The sequence below is a fragment of the Spodoptera frugiperda genome, chromosome 1 (assembly GCF_023101765.2).
Source record: "Spodoptera frugiperda isolate SF20-4 chromosome 1, AGI-APGP_CSIRO_Sfru_2.0, whole genome shotgun sequence".
NCBI classification, from domain to species: domain Eukaryota; kingdom Metazoa; phylum Arthropoda; class Insecta; order Lepidoptera; family Noctuidae; genus Spodoptera; species Spodoptera frugiperda.
The window spans coordinates 13,792,336-13,815,225 of NC_064212.1; the positions used below are offsets into that span (position 1 = coordinate 13,792,336).

Here is a 22,890-nt window from a genome sequence, read left to right on the forward strand (position 1 = left end):
GTGTGATTTATGCTACTTGTAAATAATTAAATGATAATTTATGGGTTTGAAAAAACTTAACTGAAGTAACTTAAATAATATAATTTCGTACTTACAGTGCCTCTCAGAAACTTTACCGGCCTTACATTAATGATATAAGCTATGAACTACCTGCTTTATTTGGCTATCAATCATAACACGAAGCTGAAAACTACTGAAAATATATTTACATGACTTCCTGGCCTGAATTGTCTTAAATTATCGATATTTATAATCCTTGAAAATATATCAACCAGATTGGCGATGTAATAAAGAAGCGCCAATTTAAAGTATCCTTAGCCGACGAGCTTACATGAAAAGACTGATGACTGTTGATTAAGCGAAATAGATATGTAAAATTCGTAGCAATTGGTATTTCATAGTGTCTATCTACCACCACTACAATCAGCCACAATAATAACTCCCCAAAAAATAAAATAACCAGCCCCCCTCTACAACATTCCTACCTCTACACCAAAGAAGTCACATCGGGATCCAGTAAAGTACAAGTGAAGTGTCTCTGCTACTAGAAATAGCGCCACTACGCCGGTAGGGGGAGCCATGTACTCGCGGGGGGGAGGGGGGACATATATACGTTTCCGTCGCTCCAAGCACGTGGCGATTGCGTCCACTGTCTTTTATTTTTTCCTTTTATTTTTAATGGTTTTAGTTATACATAGAAGTAGATGAGTAATTTGGGATTGATATCCCTTTTTTGTGATTTGGTATTTATATGTACGTGTGGCTTTAGATCTGATTTTGGGTAGTAGGGTTTTTGCAATATGATTTTTTTTTATAGTATAAGTCAGTAAACGAGCTGACGGATCACCTGATGATAAACTATCGCCGCCGCCCATAAACACCCGAAAGTTAGGAATTTAAGGGTTGTTGGGGAATCGGGGATTAGGAAGATTGGGCCTCCGGTAACCTCACAAATACAACGTCGGTTTTCTGTGAGGTCGTGAGATATCACGGTCGTGAGGTATCACATGTGGGAGATATCCCACAGTTGATGATAGTATAGTTCAAGGTACATGAATTGAGATTACTTGGCCTTTAGTTCAAATGGGATTGTAAATTACAATCCCATTTGTGTGTTGTTGTTTGTAGGACAGTTTTTTAAGACTAATATATTTCAAAAAGTTAAATATAGCAAATGATTTAGAACCAACAAAACATTTTATTTACGCGTCTTCCAGTAGTTTAATAGAAATTATAATATCCTTATAACATGATCGAAGTAGGCTTTCAGTCCTTTCAGGAAGTCGACTTTTTTTTCTATGAATGAACTGAATGACGGAAGCTTTTTTACTCAGTAAGTAGTTTTCACTGAAAAGTTAATCAAAACTTTGAGCGGATTGTGAAAGTTTTTGGAATTAACTTTCAGGAGTGTTTGACTTTCAGTGCCTGAAAGCTTTTTCTTGTTTTTTTACGTTACTACTATTTTTAGGTATAGCGTGAAAATACAATTAGATAGGTATATAAGTGTGTGAGACATTAATTAACGTGACATTATTATTATCATCACATCACTTATTTTCTGAAAATGTAGGTGCACATTTTAAATGGCACCATAACAATACCGCGTCAAAAAAATCCCCTGATGACGTTATGAGCTTCATATACCTAATCCTAGATTAGCCTGTTGACTTTTGACTGCAACTGGCTACCACGCAACGTGTAGCAAGATCGATTCCCACACACACCGCGTCTTTGTGTGATTCGCAAATTGTTGTTTCGGGTCTGGGTGTCATGTATATCTGAACTTGTATGTTTGTAAACGCACCCACGAAACAGAAGAAAATCCTTGTGAAAAACTCTTTGCTTCGAGGAATTTTGAAAATCCCAAAAAATACTAAACGAATAGTTATGAATGACCTACTAATACGGTAAAACTATCAATTATTATGAATCCTTTTGTTGAAATATATGTAAGCAGAGAGCCCCTCTATACCTAAATCAATTTTATTGCACATTCAAATCGCGATGAGTTTGATTCATTTTACGAGCCGGGTAACCGTATCAATTTCCCTATCTTTAATATCCAGGGAAATCGCTGCCGTGGAAAACTGGGTAATGCCTTTCATATTTTATTATTTATAATGGCTCTAGGACCTCCTAGAGCCCTCCCTTTAAGTTCTAACCTTGACTTAAGCTTGTCATATTGTTAATTAAAAATGTTCTTCACATACATCATAGGATTATAATAAGAATACTGCACGGTTAGTATGGTGGCTGGGCATCCGGCTCCTGGGCTATGTGTAGCGGGTTCAATTCCGTAACTGGACATCCGGCTGCCGGACAATGTGTAGCGAACAAGATTCGCGCACGGAGTTACTCTTTGTGTGATTCGCAAATTTTTCGGGTCTAGACGTCGTGTGCATGTAAACTAAACGCACTTGCGACACAGGAAAAATTCCCTAAGAATTTGTCCACACAAGGAATTTGACAAAATTTTTTTAATACCTAAAGAAATAGGTTACGTATAACCCGGTTTTGTTACATACTATACAAGATACCACCACATATACGAGGAGCAATCGAAACCGAATAACAAATAGCTCGACACGAGAACCAAACTACCTTACTGTACAGTTGTACCCAGTAACTTTTACAAAACATCTACATTTTTATACAACCCACACCTGCTTATGTATACTCATTCGTCCCTAATCTTAAGATTAAGTAGTACAAGTACCATACTTGTGGCACAGCACATCAACGTATACCAATGCTTTATACATTTTCGACTTTACAAACGAAAGATTAAAGTTAATAATAGGTTGTCACATTGGTATGCACGTAGCTGTATCAGTAACTACTGCGTGTACTTTGCATATGGATTTATCGGCAACATTACTGAAGCAAGCGATCGGTAAATCTATTGGTAGATAAAATGGCTGCCGATGCCGTAATCTTTATAAATTCTATCTGACCATAGTTTGGTATAACTGTGTATGGTGTAGAGGTAAGAGGTGATAGATATGGTACTCGTATCGCAAGTGTTTTTGATTTGTTTACTTTAACATAGCTCCTCGAATAAAAATAGGCAAAGACCTAACTTTCATCAGTCTTATGTATGATTATTTTCATAAATATGGATAAATGGACTTTCTTTTTGAATCCTAACCCTAAGGTTGACCGGTAGGGAATGCCATTTGGCATGAAATTCTCCTTATGTACCACTATTTAATTGCATTGTGTACTTTAAAGATTAAATAAATCTAGACACACGGCAGTGTGTCCGCCAAGTTCGAGCAAAAAACCGACACACCGGCCGTGGGTTATATTACACGAACCATTTCGGGCCAAGTTCGACCCACCTATAACTCAAAATCTATTTTATCTACGCGTATGAAATTTCTAGTATCTGTCGAGATCTACTTACTTATCTAAAATACAAAATTTCATTAATGTACCTATTTTAGGTCTTGAGATATTGACGTCAGAAAATCGCTATTTTTACTATACACTCACTGACTGACTGACTGACTCACTCACTCATCAAAAACCTAGACCACTTCCAATGGTCGTATTGACTTGAAATTTGGCATGGAGTTAGGTCTTTAGGTCAAGGTAAAGGAAAAAATCTGAAAATGGCCAAGTGTGAGACGGTTTTAAAAATAATGAAGGTGTAAATTCATACCCCTAAGGAACTAAAACAAAAAAATTATCTATATCTTCCAATGGTCGTATCGACCTAAAATTCGTTACGAAGGTTTGTATTTAGTCAAAGTAAAGTAAAATAAGAAAAAAAGAAAATAAACCTTACAAAAATAAATGAAATCCCACCCAAAACATAAATGTGAAAGGCTGCCAAGTTCGATAATATTGGAATGCTTCGCCTATAAAAGAAGTGAGATCTAAATAACTACCAAGTTCCATACACAGACCTCAGTTAAAAATGATATAACTTGGCAAGTTTTATTAGAAAATTATATAGTTGACTCATTGCGTTTAGTAAGTTTATAACAAAGTGTGTGAAAACTTGCCAACTTGTTATATCATTTTTAACTGAGGTCTGTGTATGGAACTTGGTACTTATTTAGATCTCACTTCTTTTATAGGCGAAGCATTCCAATATTATCGAACTTGGCAGCCTTTCACATTTATGTTTTGGGTGGGATAAATAAATATTTGAATAATGTCCATAGCGTATAAGACAATGAAGATACCTTGAAAAACCTAAGAAGTATCTTTTAACTCAACATTTTTCTTAATATTTTCTTAGTTATAAGGTACAAAGGTAGGTAAACAATGTAGCAAGTAGACCAGGGTACATGTTCCACGACGCGGCGGTGCCACGGTTAGGCAACGGCGTCGCCAACCAAAATAATACAGAAATGTGTGGGCGGGATGCACTCGTTTACGGAAGACTGGTAGGAAGAAATCAATACTTGATAATAATTTCTAACTTTTAAAATTCTGGTTACCAAAAAGCAACTACTATTTTCCTACTCTGTTTTTATTCGGTATAAGAAAAAACATTCTCATCGAAAAAACTTAAAATTTCCCTATTTTAGTTTTGAAAATTTTCCTGAAACATATCATGTAAAGGTTAAAGAAAAGTAGTAAATGAGTCAATTTTTAATCACCTACATCAACCTGGATTTATAAAAAACAATTCCCAACAAAACAGAAGGACATACGACAATTTCCCGCTACATAATCCTTAGAAAACACTAGAAAGAAAGCAACACCGTTTCACACACGTGGCCCGCCTGTGACACATTACCGCCTCCACGCTAGCCCTTCGCGAACTACATGAAAGTATTTTTATAATGTCTCAGTAAGTTTAATCTGGTCCCGGCATTACTCACTCGCCGCTGAGCGATATACACTCCACTCACCACCGAACAACACTACAACTCCTTTGATTTACTTCTAACGCCTCATTTTGAGAATAAAAATGATTTTTATTGAGAATTATTTATTAATGATCGTTATGTAATGTCGAGCCACACTTTTGATGTTTGTTTGTACCTGTTTGTGTTTTGTTGAGGAGTTGGATTGTTTTGAAAATAGTTGTGTACGTGACGATGATCATGAGGTTTTAGAGTTTATTCTTAGATAGAGAAGATACTGTTTTAGGTACCTACTTCTGTTTAGCTCAACAAGGACAAGAGTTTTTTTTCTCTGTAAGCTCTGATCTGCTTCAGACAACTTATTATTCATCAGATCTATGTGATAATAGACCATCTAAGGTGGATTAGTTACCAAATCCAATGGTAGATGCTTAGGATCAGAATTTATTATTTCGACAACCGTGTCGGGCAGATTTGGTACGTTTGATGGTGCAAACCCAATAGTTGTTACTATTATTTAATAAAACATTCTGTATAATCTTCGTATAGTCAATAATCTTACAAATGAACTAGTTATCGGAGACAACACTTGTTATTAGACTTTGTCAGCTGTAAGCCCTAATTTGCCCATACGCCATTCGTAACCCAATACTAATCTAATTTCCCACCTAATCAAAGATTCTCTCATTAAAAAAAAACACATGAAATGAATCCACCACCACGCTACTACGTGATCACGGCGGGAGCAGGCAGATTACGAGGTCCACACAGAAATAGATCGAGTATGTACCTACATATATAAACTACGTCGGTAATTGTAAAAATAAATTGTTTGTTTTGACGAGGCAAAGTGCTGTCTCCTTTATAGGATGGCTTCCTTATGTTACTGAGTCGTATCACGGTGTGGATATAAGGAATGGCTTGACTAGTTTTGGTCATAAATTGCTTTGCTGGTATAGTGGTTACATACCAGTCACTCGATAACTGAGTGAATAGTCCTAAGTTTGAACTGTCTAAGAATTCATGGCGTTAAGGTTATAATTCTGTGGTGTCAAGGTAAAAGGGGATAAGTCATAAATTTTGAAAAATGAGTTAATGGCACAGTTGGATAAAAAAAATTAATTAGTTTTAGGTAAAAAGGAGATAATCGACAAGCAGATAATCGAGATAGTCAATTTAAATTGACTTATCTCCTTTTTACCGTAATTTAAATTGACTTATCTCCTTTTTACCTAAAACTAATTAATTTTTTTTATCCAACTGTGCCATTAACTCATTTTTCAAAATTTATGACTTATCCCCTTTTACCTTGACACCACAGAATTTATTTTTAAGATCCAGAAGAACAGGTTATCGGGATTTCGGCTCAAAGTAGAAGAAGCAACGGGGTGGTTTTTAGTCAGTATCAGTAAGAGTCTGACACTCCCTCTCGCCTCACCCAAGGCGGGAAAAGTAATTGGATGATTTTCCCCCATCAAAAAAAAACTGAAAAAAGAGTCATTTGTTTCGAGTATTATTCGAAATCTAAATCCTTAATAACATTAGCTATCAGTATTAGCGTTAGTTTAGTGCTGTTAATAATTTTTCGTTAACAGATAGTGGAAAGTTTATTGTAAGTACCTACATTTCTGCTTGCTCCTTCAGATAAGGAACAAAATCTTACATGACTCGTCCACAGCACGTGTCAAAGTACAGTACTAAAATAATCCGGTACCTACCTGTTAATAAGACTCGATATTTCTGTTGAACCAAACTTTGAGACCATGTTTCATTCACCAACAAAATACATTATCATATGCCATACTACGGAATTACTTGGAATCTCGAAAGAATTATACCCGAATAATACTAATAACACTTGGGAACGTAGTAATATACGTTTTCGCGCTCAATCATAACAACGTATAATATGGCTGACGCCATGTGCGTGCGCGTGCTCTGGTTGCGATAATAGGAGAATTTCAGAAGGATCACTATTCACTGATAAGAGTAGCTAGATAATGGGAATATGACGGTATTTTTATTATTTCATGCAATTTCAACTAGTAATTTTCAGCTATGTAAAATGACTGACAGACTATAGAAGATTTAGTTTTAAAATGTTTTATTTCTTGAAGCTACTTACGCTCTAAAACCATTCCTTGTTCTCTTTTATACGAGTGTTGTTTGCAAATACAAAATCTACATAAACGTAATATTCAGAATAGAACTAACCTCACCACGTTCTACTATTATGTTGTCGTTACTCAGTGCTTGACCAAAGACCAAACACGAACGGGTCAACAACATAATAATTCAATATCAAAGAAATTAAAAGAATAATAAAAAGCACTCGTGTGCCCACCAGCGACAGATTTCCAAAGAAGTCTTCTGTAACTCATCTCCGAAGCGCCACGTAACGCGTAAGTGAATAAAAATGTGACAAATGTTTGAATTACAAGAAATGTGCGCAAACACAGTATTTATAGATCCGTACACACGTTCCTTATAACTCACGCAATAAAAATTACTTTAAATTATATGAAGTGACTTTAGTGTCTTGTTACTGCGAACGACTTTATTTCAGATCTATAAATAACTTTATGTCTTCGTGTTGATATAATAGGTACTAGTTTGCTATAACTGTGTGTAAGTAGGCCCTCTACTCAAACCCACTTCGGCTATCAAGTTTGGCATAAGTATCGAAGTTTAGTTCTTCGTTATAGACTACTTCTAGACACGATAGTTTTTCTAGCCGCTGCTCGCGAAGTTGAAAATTGTAATTTTAATGTTGAGTGCTGAAGTTTTGCGCCAGTTTTTTAATACTTTTGTCTGAAATTGCGTTAAAAATTTCAGTTCGGTATCTTTTGCGGCTGTTTTAATTACCACTATGTTCTCTAAGCTTTTGTGTGAAAAATGGTGACATTTATTAGTTTTTTTTTTTACTTTGAAATCAGTAAAACTTGTCATGACTGTTATATTATGAATGAAAATTTTAACATTTTCTTCTAGTATTTTCCCGCTTAACGTCAACAGACATCGCGGCAGGTCTAAAAAGAGATGGTGGGACGAACTCGATACTTATGACAAGGATTGGTCGCAAAAAACTTTAAACAGAGAGGATTGGAAGGAGAGTAGGGACGCCTTTGCCCTTTAAATTACTCCGGAAAAACCACGTCTAGACCAGACGTTTCACAGACTGAAACTATTATATGCAGATATTATTATGGTATCAAAATAAACTAGTAGATAGGTACTAAACCCACCTGTATTCTCAAATAAAATCTATCGTTCCTTAAGCCATAACCCCTACATTTGAACCATTACTTTTAATAACAACCATTCGTTTGATAGTACATAAATTGGCAAATAGTGTATTAAAACTGCGGATAGCTGTTATGTAGGTACTATAAGCAAAACTATTAAAAAGGCGATGTTCAATCAATCAAGTTTTTTGTTTTATAGCCCCAATTAACTGAGTAACGGTACTCGTACTAAAACTTACGTTAAATGAACAATGTTTTTATTATTATTATTTATATATACACGTGTAAGTTTTCGCGCCTTGATTTGTCTGGTGTCTGTTTTATTTTTTAATGTAGGTAAAGTAAAAATGTTACCAATTTTTACGAAGTTTTATTGAAAGAATGATTTACGATATGCACTAAAGATTTAGAGACAATTAGGGATAAGGACACTAACTGTCGCAGAGTCCTTTAAAGATAACTCAACCCATTTCTTAGCAATTGTTTTCGAAACAAAATACTTACTAAGAAATAGTTTAAGTAATCATTAAATGTCTCTGATTACGACAGTTGTTTTTTAGGCTTATTTAAAAAGTAAATTTTAAAATATACAATTGTTTCAATGATATTACCTGAAATTGAATAACAATGTATTATGACGTAATAGGTACCTAATGATTAACTCATCATTTACTTACTAGACCTCACCACACAACAAACAAACAAACAAACCGACACTCCGTACACTACACACAAAAGTATTACCAATCGAAATTTAAACAATTTGTCTCGGTATTTTCGCGAAGAGCCGCGCAATTCGCGAAATAATGATATCAATCAGCTAGATGCTAATGGCTCATACACTCGACTATAAAAATACGTTGAGCCGTTGGCCAACTATTATTTCCTCACTCGAAACATTGTCAGTTAAGTTCATACGTTAAGTTTAATAGCTCCAACTATTATTTATAAAAACTTGCAAAAATGGTGTTGATTGGCTTGTACCAATTAATCGTATCTGGCAGTTAAGTGCTACATTTAACGTCTTATTCTTAAACGATCGTTTTATCTACTCGCCCACTTTATTATTGTGTTATTGAAATTCAATTTTTAACTCTGGGATTTTAATAACTGTTTTTACTTAGTATTCATGTCTTCGTTCATCAAAGAGTTCTTTAATATAATTGTTTTCGCCAGTTGTAAGTATCAATGTAATTCGGAGTGTATTGTCAAACGTTTGGTGCATTAGTAAGTGTCGGTTTTCAGTAATAACAATTAGAAATGGTCGTTACTAACTCCCCGCGAGACTAACATACTTTACTTGATATTTTGAAGACATACTGTTCCGTAGTGAACATCTTAAATCGAACACCTATTCGTATATGTAATTTGTAGCTGTAAACCGCTCTAGCTAGGCTAGACAGTCCCAATACTATTTCTTACCATTATATTGGTTCCAATAAAATACCTTTTTCCAAAAAACAAGGACGAAGTTTCCGAGCGAACATTCAAAGAATCACTTATTTAAACTGCATGGGAATAGTGTCGAAAATGCCATAAAGATTAATGAAAAATCCCCCATTGGTGTACTTGACACGTGTAGCTGTAGAGGCGGCGATGGCGGTGCCTCGCGTGCCACCCTAATTGCCTAACTTTGTACACAACTTACCTACGCACCGTGCTGCGTTTGAACTAAGTTGTAAGTGAATTCGCTACTGGAATGCGTCTATTTTTACAAGTTTTGATTGTGTTACAATAATACGTACTTATGGTACCTCTGATCCGGAGCTGCAGACTACCTATCGGGTTTACCGGGGCTCCGGCTCGAAAAGCAGGAGTTGGAACAGGTGTGGTTTTTAGTCAGTAAGAGTCTGACAGTACCTCTCGTTTGGCCCAAGGCGGGAGAAGTCATCGGATGATCACCCGTAAAAAAATTGGTTCTTCGCGCAGTCAGTCAGTAAATCACAGAACGCTGTTTATTCTTTAACTCATTCAGCATTTAGTTATAATGTGATAGTCCAGACATATTGACTCCTATTTCCTAAATTGAGAGACTCATAAACATGTACAATATGACGAGTATTATGTTTTATACACACAATTTTTAAACACCATAGAAATGAAACAATGTCATGTAGACGCGTATATTGTCATCTCTTTTATTCTAAAAATAAAACGGTTATTTTTCCATGAGCACAATTATTAAGTAGCCTATATAATCTCCCGTGTGTGTCATCTAGTTAAACCGTTGGCAACGCGACCAATTCTTTAAAACGTAAACAAATGAATGATCCGAACTGTTCTAAATATGTGGGCCACGGGAAAATTCTTTCATAAGTTTGCAACACAAGATTAATAGGGCTTTCTTTTGAATATTCCAAATTGTTTAATACGTTTGGGGAGTGATTAGTTTAATATTGGGAACGTTTTGTTAGGTACATTTTTACTTACACGTAGGTACTGGACTATTTTATTTATAGAAATCGTCATTGCTTACCACCAGGCGAGATAGTGACCAAAGGTCGACCCATCAAATACATTAACAAAAAAAACAATACTCTGGTTTTTTACAAATTGAATTATTTGTTTTTTGAAATTAATGAAACTATCATAAGTTTCTTTCCAGTAGCTATCTCAAACTAAACAGGTCTATTGCAAGTGCGTGCGCCCAATACTTACCCGACTTATTTGAGGGAAATGCTGACTGTGTGAAATAGACGCAGCGATCACCTCCTTTGACTTAAGGTTATATGTTTACTAATGGAGTCATTATTGTTCAGTTTTAATGGTTCATTCTCTCATGATTTGTAATTACGGCAGTTAGGAACTAGTTTCAACAGTTACATATATCAAGGAAGCGAATTGTTAACAATCAAAGGTGCAATTACGAAGTTGTCGTCAGCCGATTTAGTTTTTTTTAGATATTCATTTAGCTTGATCAACACGTGATTGTGACGGCCTGATGAGCATATAAAAATATGAAAAAAAAACAATACGTTGATTTATTATTGTTAGTACCCAGTACTCAAAACCGACTAAAGATATTGCTAAAAGCTTAACAAACGTAGTCTAATTACAGCAACCATTGCTCGCCATTGCCGTGCTTGTTTTACTGGACTCGCGAGGGTTACGATAAATCTGTGTAACTATGAGTGTAGCCAGGATAATAGCAGAGATATGTAATGGCAATAACAAAGGTTCCTCGCCAAGGACCCCTAACAATGGAACAGAAAAAGAAACATTACGCACCACGTAACGAAAACAGTTGGAAACTCTTGATGACTGGCAATTATTTAGCGGAAATAAGTTCTGCGCTGCGGTCGGCGTGCCGTTTGCGTGCGCGCCGGTATCCACGCGATCACAACGACACCCTAACCACAACATTGCCGACTTTCTTTTACAACTTACCGTGCCACCATTAACCCAAGTGGTAATGTATGAAGACTACGTAGCGCCAGCGATATACACGGCCAATAAACAATAGTTTTGACAGGCAGACAGGTGTTAAATTTATAAGTTGGCGTGTTTATATCTCGCCGCGATTGTATCGCCCTAAGTATCGTGGAAGCGCCTCCGTCGGCTGTTTAGTGCTGTTCGGCATTTTATTGCGTTCATAAATGTTAATTTTATGTAAAATTCTCTGGATTCTTCCACTTTTTGTTTGGTGTTGCGGGGTGCGGCGCGGCCTTATCACTGAGCACGATATCTATTTTAAATGCTCTTTGTATCGGTTTTATCTGATACTTACATTGACGGTTACTTTTATATCGCATTACTTCTTAGTTTGGAAAGCAAATCAACAGGTGTAAGGGTTTTTAAACTGATTTATGCGGTCGTAAATCTCACCGATAGTTTGTCACCCTGAGCCGTGCTGGTAGGCTCGCACCAGAGTCTATACTGTATAAGTAGGGGGATCTAGGACTAAAATACTTCATGTTTATCTACGATGACTTCACTTGACAAGCTACATAATCCCCTTCTATCTATATCCTAGAATAGAATACGTACAGATAAATAGAGCATAAGAGTTTCTCGCTCGACATGCTATCAAATCTATTTTCCAGTTGAAGACGTAGTTAAAAGAAAAAAATAGCAGAAAAATAAAACGCGTACGTTGAGAGTAAACAAAAATAAGATTGAAATGTTCCACTCATATGAAAGAAAATCTTAAACACGGAAACGTCTCGTTCCTGTTTCCAAAAACGCATGCATTTACTCCACTTGAGGTGAACGCACTCTCATTAAAGGGCCACTGGTTGAAAACTGAAAACGTTATCCATTGACAGTTGTGTTCGAAGCTTGTGAACTTGTTAAGGAGCTCAGCGTTCAATGTAAACAGAACAGAGTGTCGCATTACGCCGCCAACGCGGGCCCTTCTTATTTTTATTTTGTCAAATTGTAACTGAAATAAACTGGAGTGAGTAATAAAAATACCATCGGTACTGTTATTGCAGCGATCTCGAAATAGAGGTGTCATGGCGTCGCGTCGCCCCTCGCCATGGCACTTGTCGTGAGGAAATGTTAATAGATAGGATGTAACCGGCGGATAAGAACATGCTCTTGTTTTCTTTTCTGCGCGTGCGGCGCGTTTACATTTCACGTTGGTACTTGGTACTTTAGGATCCGCGTTTTGGTGATTTAGGACTCGTTTTGTCTCATTTGATTTTGCAAATAGTTTTGCTGTTTTATTGGTATTTTTTGTTTATAATTTACAGTAACTGTAGCAAAGGGATTTTCCTCAATTTAGAAGTTTTCCATTAGAATATTTTTTTTAATTTAGGACCTAACTATGAACAATTTTTATTCTATGATAATTCAAAAGTACTAAACCCAAAATAATAAGAAGGCACGTGATTCATCTAGAACATAGGATGGGAAAAGTACCTGAATCATACACACATAGGTTTGCAGATGGGATACCGGTATTTGGTACTATTCTGCTACCAATTAAGATAGACTTTGGTACTTATAAATAATTGTTATTATTTCATCTATGATAAATTGTTTTTTATATAAAACTGGGTATTTTCCATGATAACAAACACATTTTTATATGTCGTCAGAAGTTGCGACAAATCCAAACAATTTTAGAAACACTACTTTTTACGAGTTGCTATAAATACTGGAGTTGTAACAATAAAAATTTACAGTGTACTTAATTATTGCGCCCACGCCGCCGACGCACTAGCCCTGCGCGTACGCATGTACTTTTACTTTGATATTTGTCATAATCATATATTTTGCTATACTTTACTATGGGACGACTGCTGAGCAGTAGTTTCGATGCCAGTATGGTAGCAAATTTTCTTTGGTATGTTGTGACTGCTTTTCCCTGAAAACATATAGTAGACAGGAGTTGTAGGTTTTGCTACTTATGTGGTCAGCTACATTATAAATGTTATATCAAGCCTTAAAATTAAAAAACAAAAACAGAAACAAGTAGTTGGTAATGCTAACCATTAAAACTGAAAGAGTTGGGCAAAGTAAGTATTCACTTTTCACCAGGTATTTTATGAGTCCTAATAATTAGGAGGTGATCTCATTGTCATATCTGGCAGATTTTTAGAATTCAAAAACCGAGGAATCATATCTCTCGGGTTCTGTTTTTTTCCTCATAGCTGCCTTTCGTTCCCTAGTTCAGAAGTCCTAGGTCCTAGCTCTTATATTATAATGGGTAATAAGCTTATGTAAGACCCAAATCCAGACTCAATCCAATAACTAAGAACATCAAAATCAAAACCCAAAGCAATCCTAATTCCATAGAAATAATTCGTAAACCAATCAGACACAATATTGAACCCATTCACAAGTAAGTGCGACGGACGCAAAGACAAGTCGTTCCTTTTGCTGTAGTTATTAAGTCCGAAATAGACCCGAGTCGTTCACCCGCCGACATATTTGGTTAACTTGCTGTTTATATATATCTGCCTTATTTTATACAACGTGTAACAAAAAGGGGGTATACACATCAAGTGCACGGTTTCTAGATAACATAACAAACTATACGGGAAGGGTTTTTAAACTCATGTTTGCATGGAACGAAGTTATGAATTTTTCCAATACATAAGATACATGAAATCCTACATTTGGAAATGAAATCATTACATCACTTGCAAGAAATCAGCTGATCGGTATTAGTGCAAGTGCACTCAATGTACTTAAATAAAATCAAAACCCTTACTCCTGGTATTTCTTCGAATAAATGAAAAATGGGTTCCGGATATTTATTTTTCGTAACATTTTTTTTTCTTCGTAAAAATTGTTTTAAGAAGAAAGGTTTTCATAAAAAACAAAGAATATGTATGTAGACAAACTAAGTCAAAACCTCGAGCGAGTACAAGCACCGGGCATTTGTAAAAGAAAATCTCGTCGGCCGCATATGTGTCCGTTTATGCGAATCGTGCGACCCGCACCAATTTTAAATTACGCTAAGTACATAGACAAGGGTATCCGTAAGGATATGAAATAATTAGGTACCTGTCTGATCTTTACGTGATACAAAGAGATACCATTTTTTTTTTTTGTTTTACTTGGATAAGATGGTCTCAAACAAATGAGTGAAGTAATCTACCTTTGCATGTTTTTCTCATTAAGACTAAACTAACTTGCTGAGCTTTTCGTGAACTTCTGTCAATCTCTGTCTCCTATCTCTCTGTTGTGGGTGGGTACCTCCTACTCTTACCTACCTTACCTAGTCTTAATGAGAAAAACATGCAAAAGTACCAGGAACCCATAAGAAACGAGAATTGTTATTACATACATTGAAGACGTTACGAAAAAGGGTTACATATCATAATATTGTGTTCAACTGAACCCTAAATATCAATTCTATGCAAGTTATGTGTGTCCTAGTACAAAAAACTCCCAGTGGGTTCCGTTCTTGAATATTTTTTTAATAAACGTTTTTACTTGGAGGCGTTTAGAGAGATTGACAGAATTTAAAAAAAAACTCAGCAAATTAGCTTAGTCTTAATGAGAAAAACATGTAAAAATACTAGGAACCCATAAGAAACGAGAATTGTTATTACAATAATTGAAGACGCTACGAAAAAGGATTTCATATCGTAATATTTGAACCCTAAACATCAATTCTAAGCAAATTATGTGTCTCCTAGTACAAATAAACTCACTGGGGGTTCCGTTCTTCATTTTAATTAAATTATCGACAGAATTTACAGATAGATAGACAAAATTTTACGAAAAACTCAGCAGCTTAGTTTAGTTAACATGCAAAAGTACTAGGAATCCATAAGAAACGAGAATTGTCATTACATAAATTGGAAAACGGTTGCGCACTCACAGATCCCTAATTTCATATTAAATACGATAAAATCTTGTTTCCCAGTCGCACGCGTTGCTTGAGTGTATTATGTGAGAGAGATGGAAATGTTGTCATCGTCTGTTGGCTACTCTCTTTGGATGTTTCCCTCTCTCTGTACATAGGAATTGTCATTGATGATGGGGGACTCGCTCCGAAAGAAACCGATTTAAAGAAAATACGATTTATCGTTCTTGGTTCGATGTATTTCATAATAGTTAAAAGGACACTGTAAAAATCTAATATTATTTGTAACTACATTAGTTACTTGTAAACTAAGGCTAAGTTGTTAACTTTTTCAGGGCTAATAAGAGCCTGTAGTCAAATTCGACGTTTATTTCTAAAATACGTATTTGATTAAATTAATAGATAAACACACATGTTGTATTTTAATTGGCTACTATTCAATGCATTTCTTTACAGTGGAATACATAGAAATATCATTCCTAATCTAATTTACATTACCGATTCAATAATAATGTGAACCGATTTAAAATAGGTATCAACCTTTTTGGTTCGCGGGAAGAAGATCTCAGATCGCCAGCCCTAGTTGTCAGGGTTGACATAATATTGTCATCATGAACGTTTCAGTCATCTCAGTACGGTATTTCGGAAAAATATTAGAATTTTAGTTTTACGAAAAAATATTATCAATTTCTTTAATGTGGAGTTGAATTATCTTTCGTTGGTATTGTAACAGTGTTTGTAAGAGAGAAGATTTAACGTAGCATTCAGAAGGTGTTTGATATTGTTGTGATTGTGATTGAGATTTGTTTTACAAGCTAGCAAAAGTGTGTTGTGTATTCACTATCACGGTAGTCACATCGAACCATATCTTTAAAAATGTAAGTTAAATAAATTTTTCATTTTAATATTTAGGCAAATTTTAGCATACAGGTACTAGGCAAACAAAGCGTCTAATGTACCTACGTACGCATCGTCGCCGCCGCGCGAATGAAAATTAAATAATTAATCAAAATTAGGTAGATAGGTACTAGGCGATCAGATTTACAGAAGAAATGTCTCGACCCCTGTAGTGTTGTGACACGTTTGTATGATTTAAAATCAAGAATCATACGACATCAAGAATTTGGTACCAATTTTTTTTTAAACGAATTTTAGGCTGAAACTTTGTGTAGAGATTCTATTAAACCTGTATTCTTCAGTGCTTCTTGATGTATATGGGTATTTTGTTACACCCTGTATAAGTGGGTAGGTACCTACATAGGTGAACGTTCGTGGTGACACGGGAACACGAGACAGAATAATGCGTTCTTTTTCTAGCTGTAGGTACCATATATGCGTTAATTGATATTTCGAGGTGTAGGTGATTTAAACTGGTCTTCTGTTATAAGGTAAATGTAACTACGTCTAATTACTATATATTTTTTTTTAATTAAACGTTGCCCCACTCTAGGATTTTCTCCTGTGTCGTGGGTGCGTTTATAAATGTATAAGTTCACATACACATGACACCCAGACTCAAAACAACAATTTGTAGATCACACACATTTTTGTTGGTCCTTGCGAGAAACGAACTTGCTACACCTTACGTGGCAGCCGGCTGCCCAGCTACTTTCCCATCCGTGCAGTCGAAATTACTTTCTACTTTTAATATGAAAAATCATCAAATGACCTCTCTCGCCCTGGATGAGGCGTGCGACAGAGTTTTATTGACTAAAAACCACCCTGCTCCAACTCCTGCTGAAAGCCACGGTATCTTATTATGGTTCATCTACAACTACTATCTATGTACTTGCAAAAACTTCGTTACATTTTACTACTAAAAATGATATATTCGAAATGAATACTAAAATGTAGGTACATACAGATTAATTTTTTCAAAACTACTCTCAAATACTTTTTGTACATTAGTTAGACGTTAGTAAGGTTAACCAGTGTTTGTGATGATCAATATATCTGTTATTAACTGGTTCCAAAACATCTTGTTACGTGCAGTGATAGTTTATGTTCTAAATGCTGTGCAATATGTATGTGATGTGTGGCGACTAAATGCCTATTTAGGCTACTTACGTAGCAGTTATGTAGTGATGAACACCCAGGCAGTAGAAATGGGTTCCAGTGAATCTTCAGATCAGGTAGGAATTTTAGCTACACAACATTACCTATTGATATAAATTACTTACTAAAGAAATTTGTACCTTATTATGTAACGTCACTCCTTTTATTCCCGAAGGGGTAGGCAGAGGTGAACGTTACGGCACGTAATGCCGCTATACAATCTACACCCACTTTTCACCATTTGTGTTATAAGTCCCATGTAATATGGGAAAGCCTATTGCCATATACTGGGCGCAATTCCAGACTCCGTGCTACTACTGGGATTTTTTTTGTACCTTATACCTACTACCTAAAATAAGCCACAAACAAGTAAACATACACAAACATTGCATGCTAAGAAACACCACAAATGTTTCCATATTCATTTGTTTTCGAAGTTGTTACAACCACATTTACGAGCATCAATCTTACAGCAGCCAGCACGCGTTACCGCAGGCGCCACGGCCGCAGATATAACAGATAATATCAAACAATAAACGCAAAACAATCCATAAAAATCAGCTTCATTTTAATGAACAGCGATCGCGTAAACAACATAAAATATTACAGGAAAATATAATAAAAATATCCGTGAAAAATGGGTCATAGAAATAATGTGGGGATTCAATCAACGTTGCAATTCAGACGCCGCTCCGCTACGGGCCCCGGGCGACAAGCCAATAACTAAAATGTGTAAAAAACTATTTTGTTTTGCTCCAGTATTATTTAATTTCATGTTACTATTGCGCAAATGTTACCTACGACACATCGCCTACTGTTTCGTCTGAGTGAACACTTTATATTAATCTGGCTCGCCTCCAATATAATAACTTCTTCATATTTTTCACTTCATTCATTAATTATCAACTGAATTTTATTGATGGACTTATGAGATATGCTTTGCGGACATAAATTCGACTTTAATTTCTGTTTTATACAAAATATTATCGCCTCAGTTATCGTGATTTATTTGCCTTGTAAATTATATTTCAGATGTTTAAAACGGTTTATTAATTTTATATTTTCATCAAAATTGTTGTGAAAAACTGTGATTTTTCAGTTTTATTTTGTTAGTTACCACTAGCGCCATCTACTTACTTTTACTCTAACTACAACATGAGTGAGTAAAACGCCACCTAGCGGTCGTATGTATAAACTTAGAACCGAGCTTTCGGTGAAACAAGGCCAAACTTGTTTGCAGCGCACAGCTACGACTAATGCCTGCTAGTTTCAACTAGAGGGCAGCACTGTTCATGAATTAAGTTTAGGAAAAACTTTTCCCGATAAGCGCTTAGTGACTGCGTCGATAGCAAAGTGAGCACAAGTATTTTGCCGAGTATAAGATGTCGGGATTCAATTCTAGCTTGGATAAATTAAGTACCTACTTATTTATTTGACTTTTTTTTCGGAGTTCGTAATGACAGATAATTCCTTTAAAGAGTTTCTATACATCATTATTTTTTATTGCCATGGATGCGTTTACAAACACATACACCTCACATCACACCTAGACTTGAGCCCCAAAACAACAATTTGTAAATCACATAACGAAATTTTCCGTGAGGGAATTGGAACCTTCTACGCGTTACATAGCAGCCGCTCCACTGGACCACCCTTACATAAACAAAACCTTCCTACACACCTCGGTGCACATGTACCGAGCTAGACGCAACAGATACATAAAAAGTACGTAATGTATAATTAAATGATAAGACAATAGCATCACTTGCCAGCTACTCTTTGACAGATCAATGCCGTATGAAGCGGAACCATTGGCTTTCCACGTCCCATCCATAATTACAAGATTACCAACGCCGTCATTTAAGGGAATATCAACTTTATACCAACGAGTTATGGTTGTATTTGAGCGCAGAGTTAAAGTTGTTAAAATATATTCTGGTAATATGAAAATAGTTTTGGGAGTACGAATGTAAAGAAGTGTTTTGTTTACATTGCGTTTTGTTTGGGCAAAGTAAAAAGCTATAAAAAAAGTAATATGCGAGATTCTTTTTTTATGGGATAAGCCGGTAAACTAGAAGATGTGTCACCTGATGGTAAGCTATGGGGCGCCGCCCGAAACACCAGAGGCGTTACAAGTGCGTCACCTTTTGGGGTTAGAAATTTGAGGATTGTTGGGGATTTGAGAGAGGATAATTGGGCCTCCAGTAACCTCACTCACACGATGATTCTATCAGTCAATTAAACCTAATATATACATACCTATTTTGCCTATACAACGCCTACAAAGATGTAATAGCACTCTCTTTATTCCGTTGGGTATCTTCGTATGTGTATTTCCGTTCATCAGACGAATTCTGTCAATAGAATTTTTACTTCCCTACCTGTTAATTGTAAAGATAATACTTTTAAAGGTAGTCAAAGAAAAACTCGAACCCACTTTAGTTTGCTGTGCCTTTTGTAGAAAGAAACATGCATAAGCAATTTTCCACGTGCCGTAGTAATTTGTACCTAATAGTAAATAATTTCCCTACAACTATATTTCCTAGAAATGGTTATTTATTCAGGAAATCGATATTTGAAGGCAAGAATGTTGCATATACAGCAGTAGCTGATGACACTTCATTATGGTAAGTTTTACTAATGGAAAATACTGTTAAATTGTCGTATTTTATACACGTCGTCTTTACTTGATCACTGAAAAGTGCAATGTTTGTGTAATTGGAATGTAGACAAATTAATTTTGTTTTGACATTAATTTGTTTACAAATGAACGTTAACAGTACGTTACTGAGAAATTCAGGAAAAGTCAAGAGTATCTTAACCCAACTCCTATTTTTTTAAGACCACTAAGTTTTACCTCAAATGACCCGAAGGACATTTAGGAGAACTATACAGTTACGTAGAAAGAGAAGAGCGGAATATTTTTGTTAAATGTTTCAATATGCTGCGAATAGTAGAAATCAAAACATTTAAAATACTGTGTAGACAAGTCATTGTACATCTCCCATCCGAAGTCGTCGCCTACATCCCGCGGCTCCCGCAATACGCGCCATTATTTTTAGCGCGCAGCCGCCGCGCAGTCGAGCGCCCGTCATCATCACAATATTATGCACGCTTAGTTACTGCCACAGTGATAGTGTTAAGTGTATATACAGTGAAATGTGCGACTTATGACAAAGGCTCAACCACCATGGCTCCTCACTTTAAACGATATAAACTCCGGAGGGTAAGATTCAACCAGAAATCCATTTTTTTAGGTTATGTTACCCTTCTCATCTGTTGCAGCCCAACCTTACCTAACAACATGTTTATTACATAAATTCTCTCCTCCTGAATGATTATGAATCACATAATTTTACGAGTTTTTCTAACAAATACTATGTATACGTGTCACCACAATGTTGCCAGGTATTAGTTGTGTGTTGCCAATTTCGTAAACGTTAATTATTGTGTGAGTTGTAGTAGCACATTACGTCGTCATGAATTTATTATAATATGCTAACAGGGCCGGGGTGTTACTCGATGTTACATTGGCAGACAGACACGCTGATGAGATCTATTGAACAGCTATTTTCATTATTTGTAAGTCAGTGTAATGACGTATGTGCTTTGGTAAATATTTGAGCTTGAACGAACTTGAACTCGATCGGTTTCGGTCTGGAATTTGCGTGTAACAGGAAGCTTATGGCCTTGCCTCGACTATTTTGTTTATTAATTTGAGTAGATTGTCAGATTGAGATGAATAGATTGTGTGAATAATGATATGAATTAGAAATAGTTTCTGATGGGATCACGTCTAACAGAAAAGATAAAAAAAATAACATGTATTGTGCTGAACCCAGCTTCATATAAGGACTAAGAACCAGGAGAAGAAGGGCTCTTTTGAAGTACTTACTTTTGAGCAAAACATACCTTACCCATAGTGTTCACTTCCTATGAGTTAATATTAGAACAATCACGAACAAGATCTTAATATTGTTTTATTTAATAGTTCATTATCGATTACATTGCATTATATTGCAGTTATAATTGAATCCAGTGTAAATCCTCTTGAGAGCAGAGATTTAGATAACTGTAAGCTTGTTTACAGCAGGCGGTACGTAAATAGAAGTTATTACTTTTATATGGATGTGCTTCTCCACTGATGATAGTGGAATGTGTATGTTTATACTATGTTTGAAAATTACAGCTTCTATACTGCAATATATGGCTAAAAAATATATTGTTTACTAGCTCCTGTTTTGCCCGTGTTACTGTGGGATAATAAGTGGGATTAATCCTATCACCTAAGTCAGGTCATACCCTTTCTGTATTGTATACCACATCGAAATCCGTTCAGTAGTTTCAGCGTGATTGACAAACAAATACTCGTTTACAAACATCCAAACACACATACTTTCACATTTATAATATAACTAGCTACTTCCGCGCGGTTTCACCCGCTCTGCTCGGCTCCTATTGGTCATAGCGTGATGTTTTATAGCCTATAGCCTTCCTCAATAAATGGACTATCCAACACAAAAAGAATTATTCAAATCGGACCAATAGTTCCGGAGATTAGCGCGTTCAAACAAACAAAAAAATAAACAATCAAACAAACAAACTCTTCATCTTTATAATATTATATATCAGCTTTATAATATTATAGTATAGAAGAGTGATGTATCTCTAAACCAATAATAGAAAAAAATTAACACTAAAAACTGAAAAGCAACTATTGTGTCAATTTACTATGACAGAGGTATTTTAGACTCTGGTCTGGTCTAGACTCTGGTTTCAAATTTTTAGTAGTACAACCATTGAGCTTTAGAGCGAAAGGTACTTTATATAACCGTAGGGGCTCCGAAGCAGGTCTATCAGGATCCAGTGCCCCTTACAAATGCTGAGGGTCGCTTACGTGTGGTTTTAGAGAGGTAAAATCCCACACTCCCTATTCTTTTATCCCCAGAAAGCTAGGTGCCTTTTGAAGGTTTCCCCTGTCATCAAAAAGTACTTTGTCCAACGCAAGTATCGAAATTCAGTCTCATGCAAGGATGCCTTTGCCGGTCAACCAACAATGTACAGTAATCGAATAAAAACACAACATACCATTAAATACGTGCGTGTACCGAAGTTCGTTACTTAAACAAAGTTGTTCAGTTTTCAGTAACGGCAGGCGATGCGTGCGTGATGTAAAATCCTGAATTTCATGAATGGCGCGTGAGTCATGATTGTAGGTAGTGTAAGTACATTATGGTACACCGAGCGTCCGTACACAGCGCGTATATTGACGTAAACATGAAATGAACGAGATGTCGAAGGAATTCATTTAGGTTAGTTTAGTGATACATATAAATGATAGCACAGCAAAACTGTGGAATGATGTGGTATTTCCGAACTGAAACGACCTTAAAACCCTCAAGAAACGAGCGTATTCAGAACCGCAACGCACCTGTGACTTTTCTGGTATTGCAGGTGTCCATGGGCGGTGCTAATCGCTTACAGTGAGGTGGTCAGTCTGCTT

The 22,890-nt window shown here is 36.0% G+C and overlaps 1 protein-coding gene across 18 annotated transcripts in view; it reads left to right on the forward strand.

The window, feature by feature from the left end:
* LOC118273212 (voltage-dependent L-type calcium channel subunit beta-2) overlaps positions 1–22,890 on the forward strand; it is a 161,864-nt gene that overhangs the window by 101,200 nt on the left and 37,774 nt on the right. For 3 of the 18 annotated variants that reach the window (XM_050701989.1, XM_050702602.1, XM_050702174.1), the window contains exon 1: positions 20,428–20,613. The exons of 9 other annotated variants lie outside the window; for them this stretch is intronic. In XM_050701989.1, the coding sequence (XP_050557946.1) occupies positions 20,578–20,613 (36 nt within the window). In that variant the 5' untranslated portion in view covers positions 20,428–20,577. Of the gene's footprint in view, positions 1–17,320; positions 17,465–20,425; positions 20,614–22,890 lie in introns of those variants that run through there. 6 more of the 18 variants (XM_035590061.2, XM_050702092.1, XM_050702639.1 and 3 more) reach the window with 4 other exon arrangements.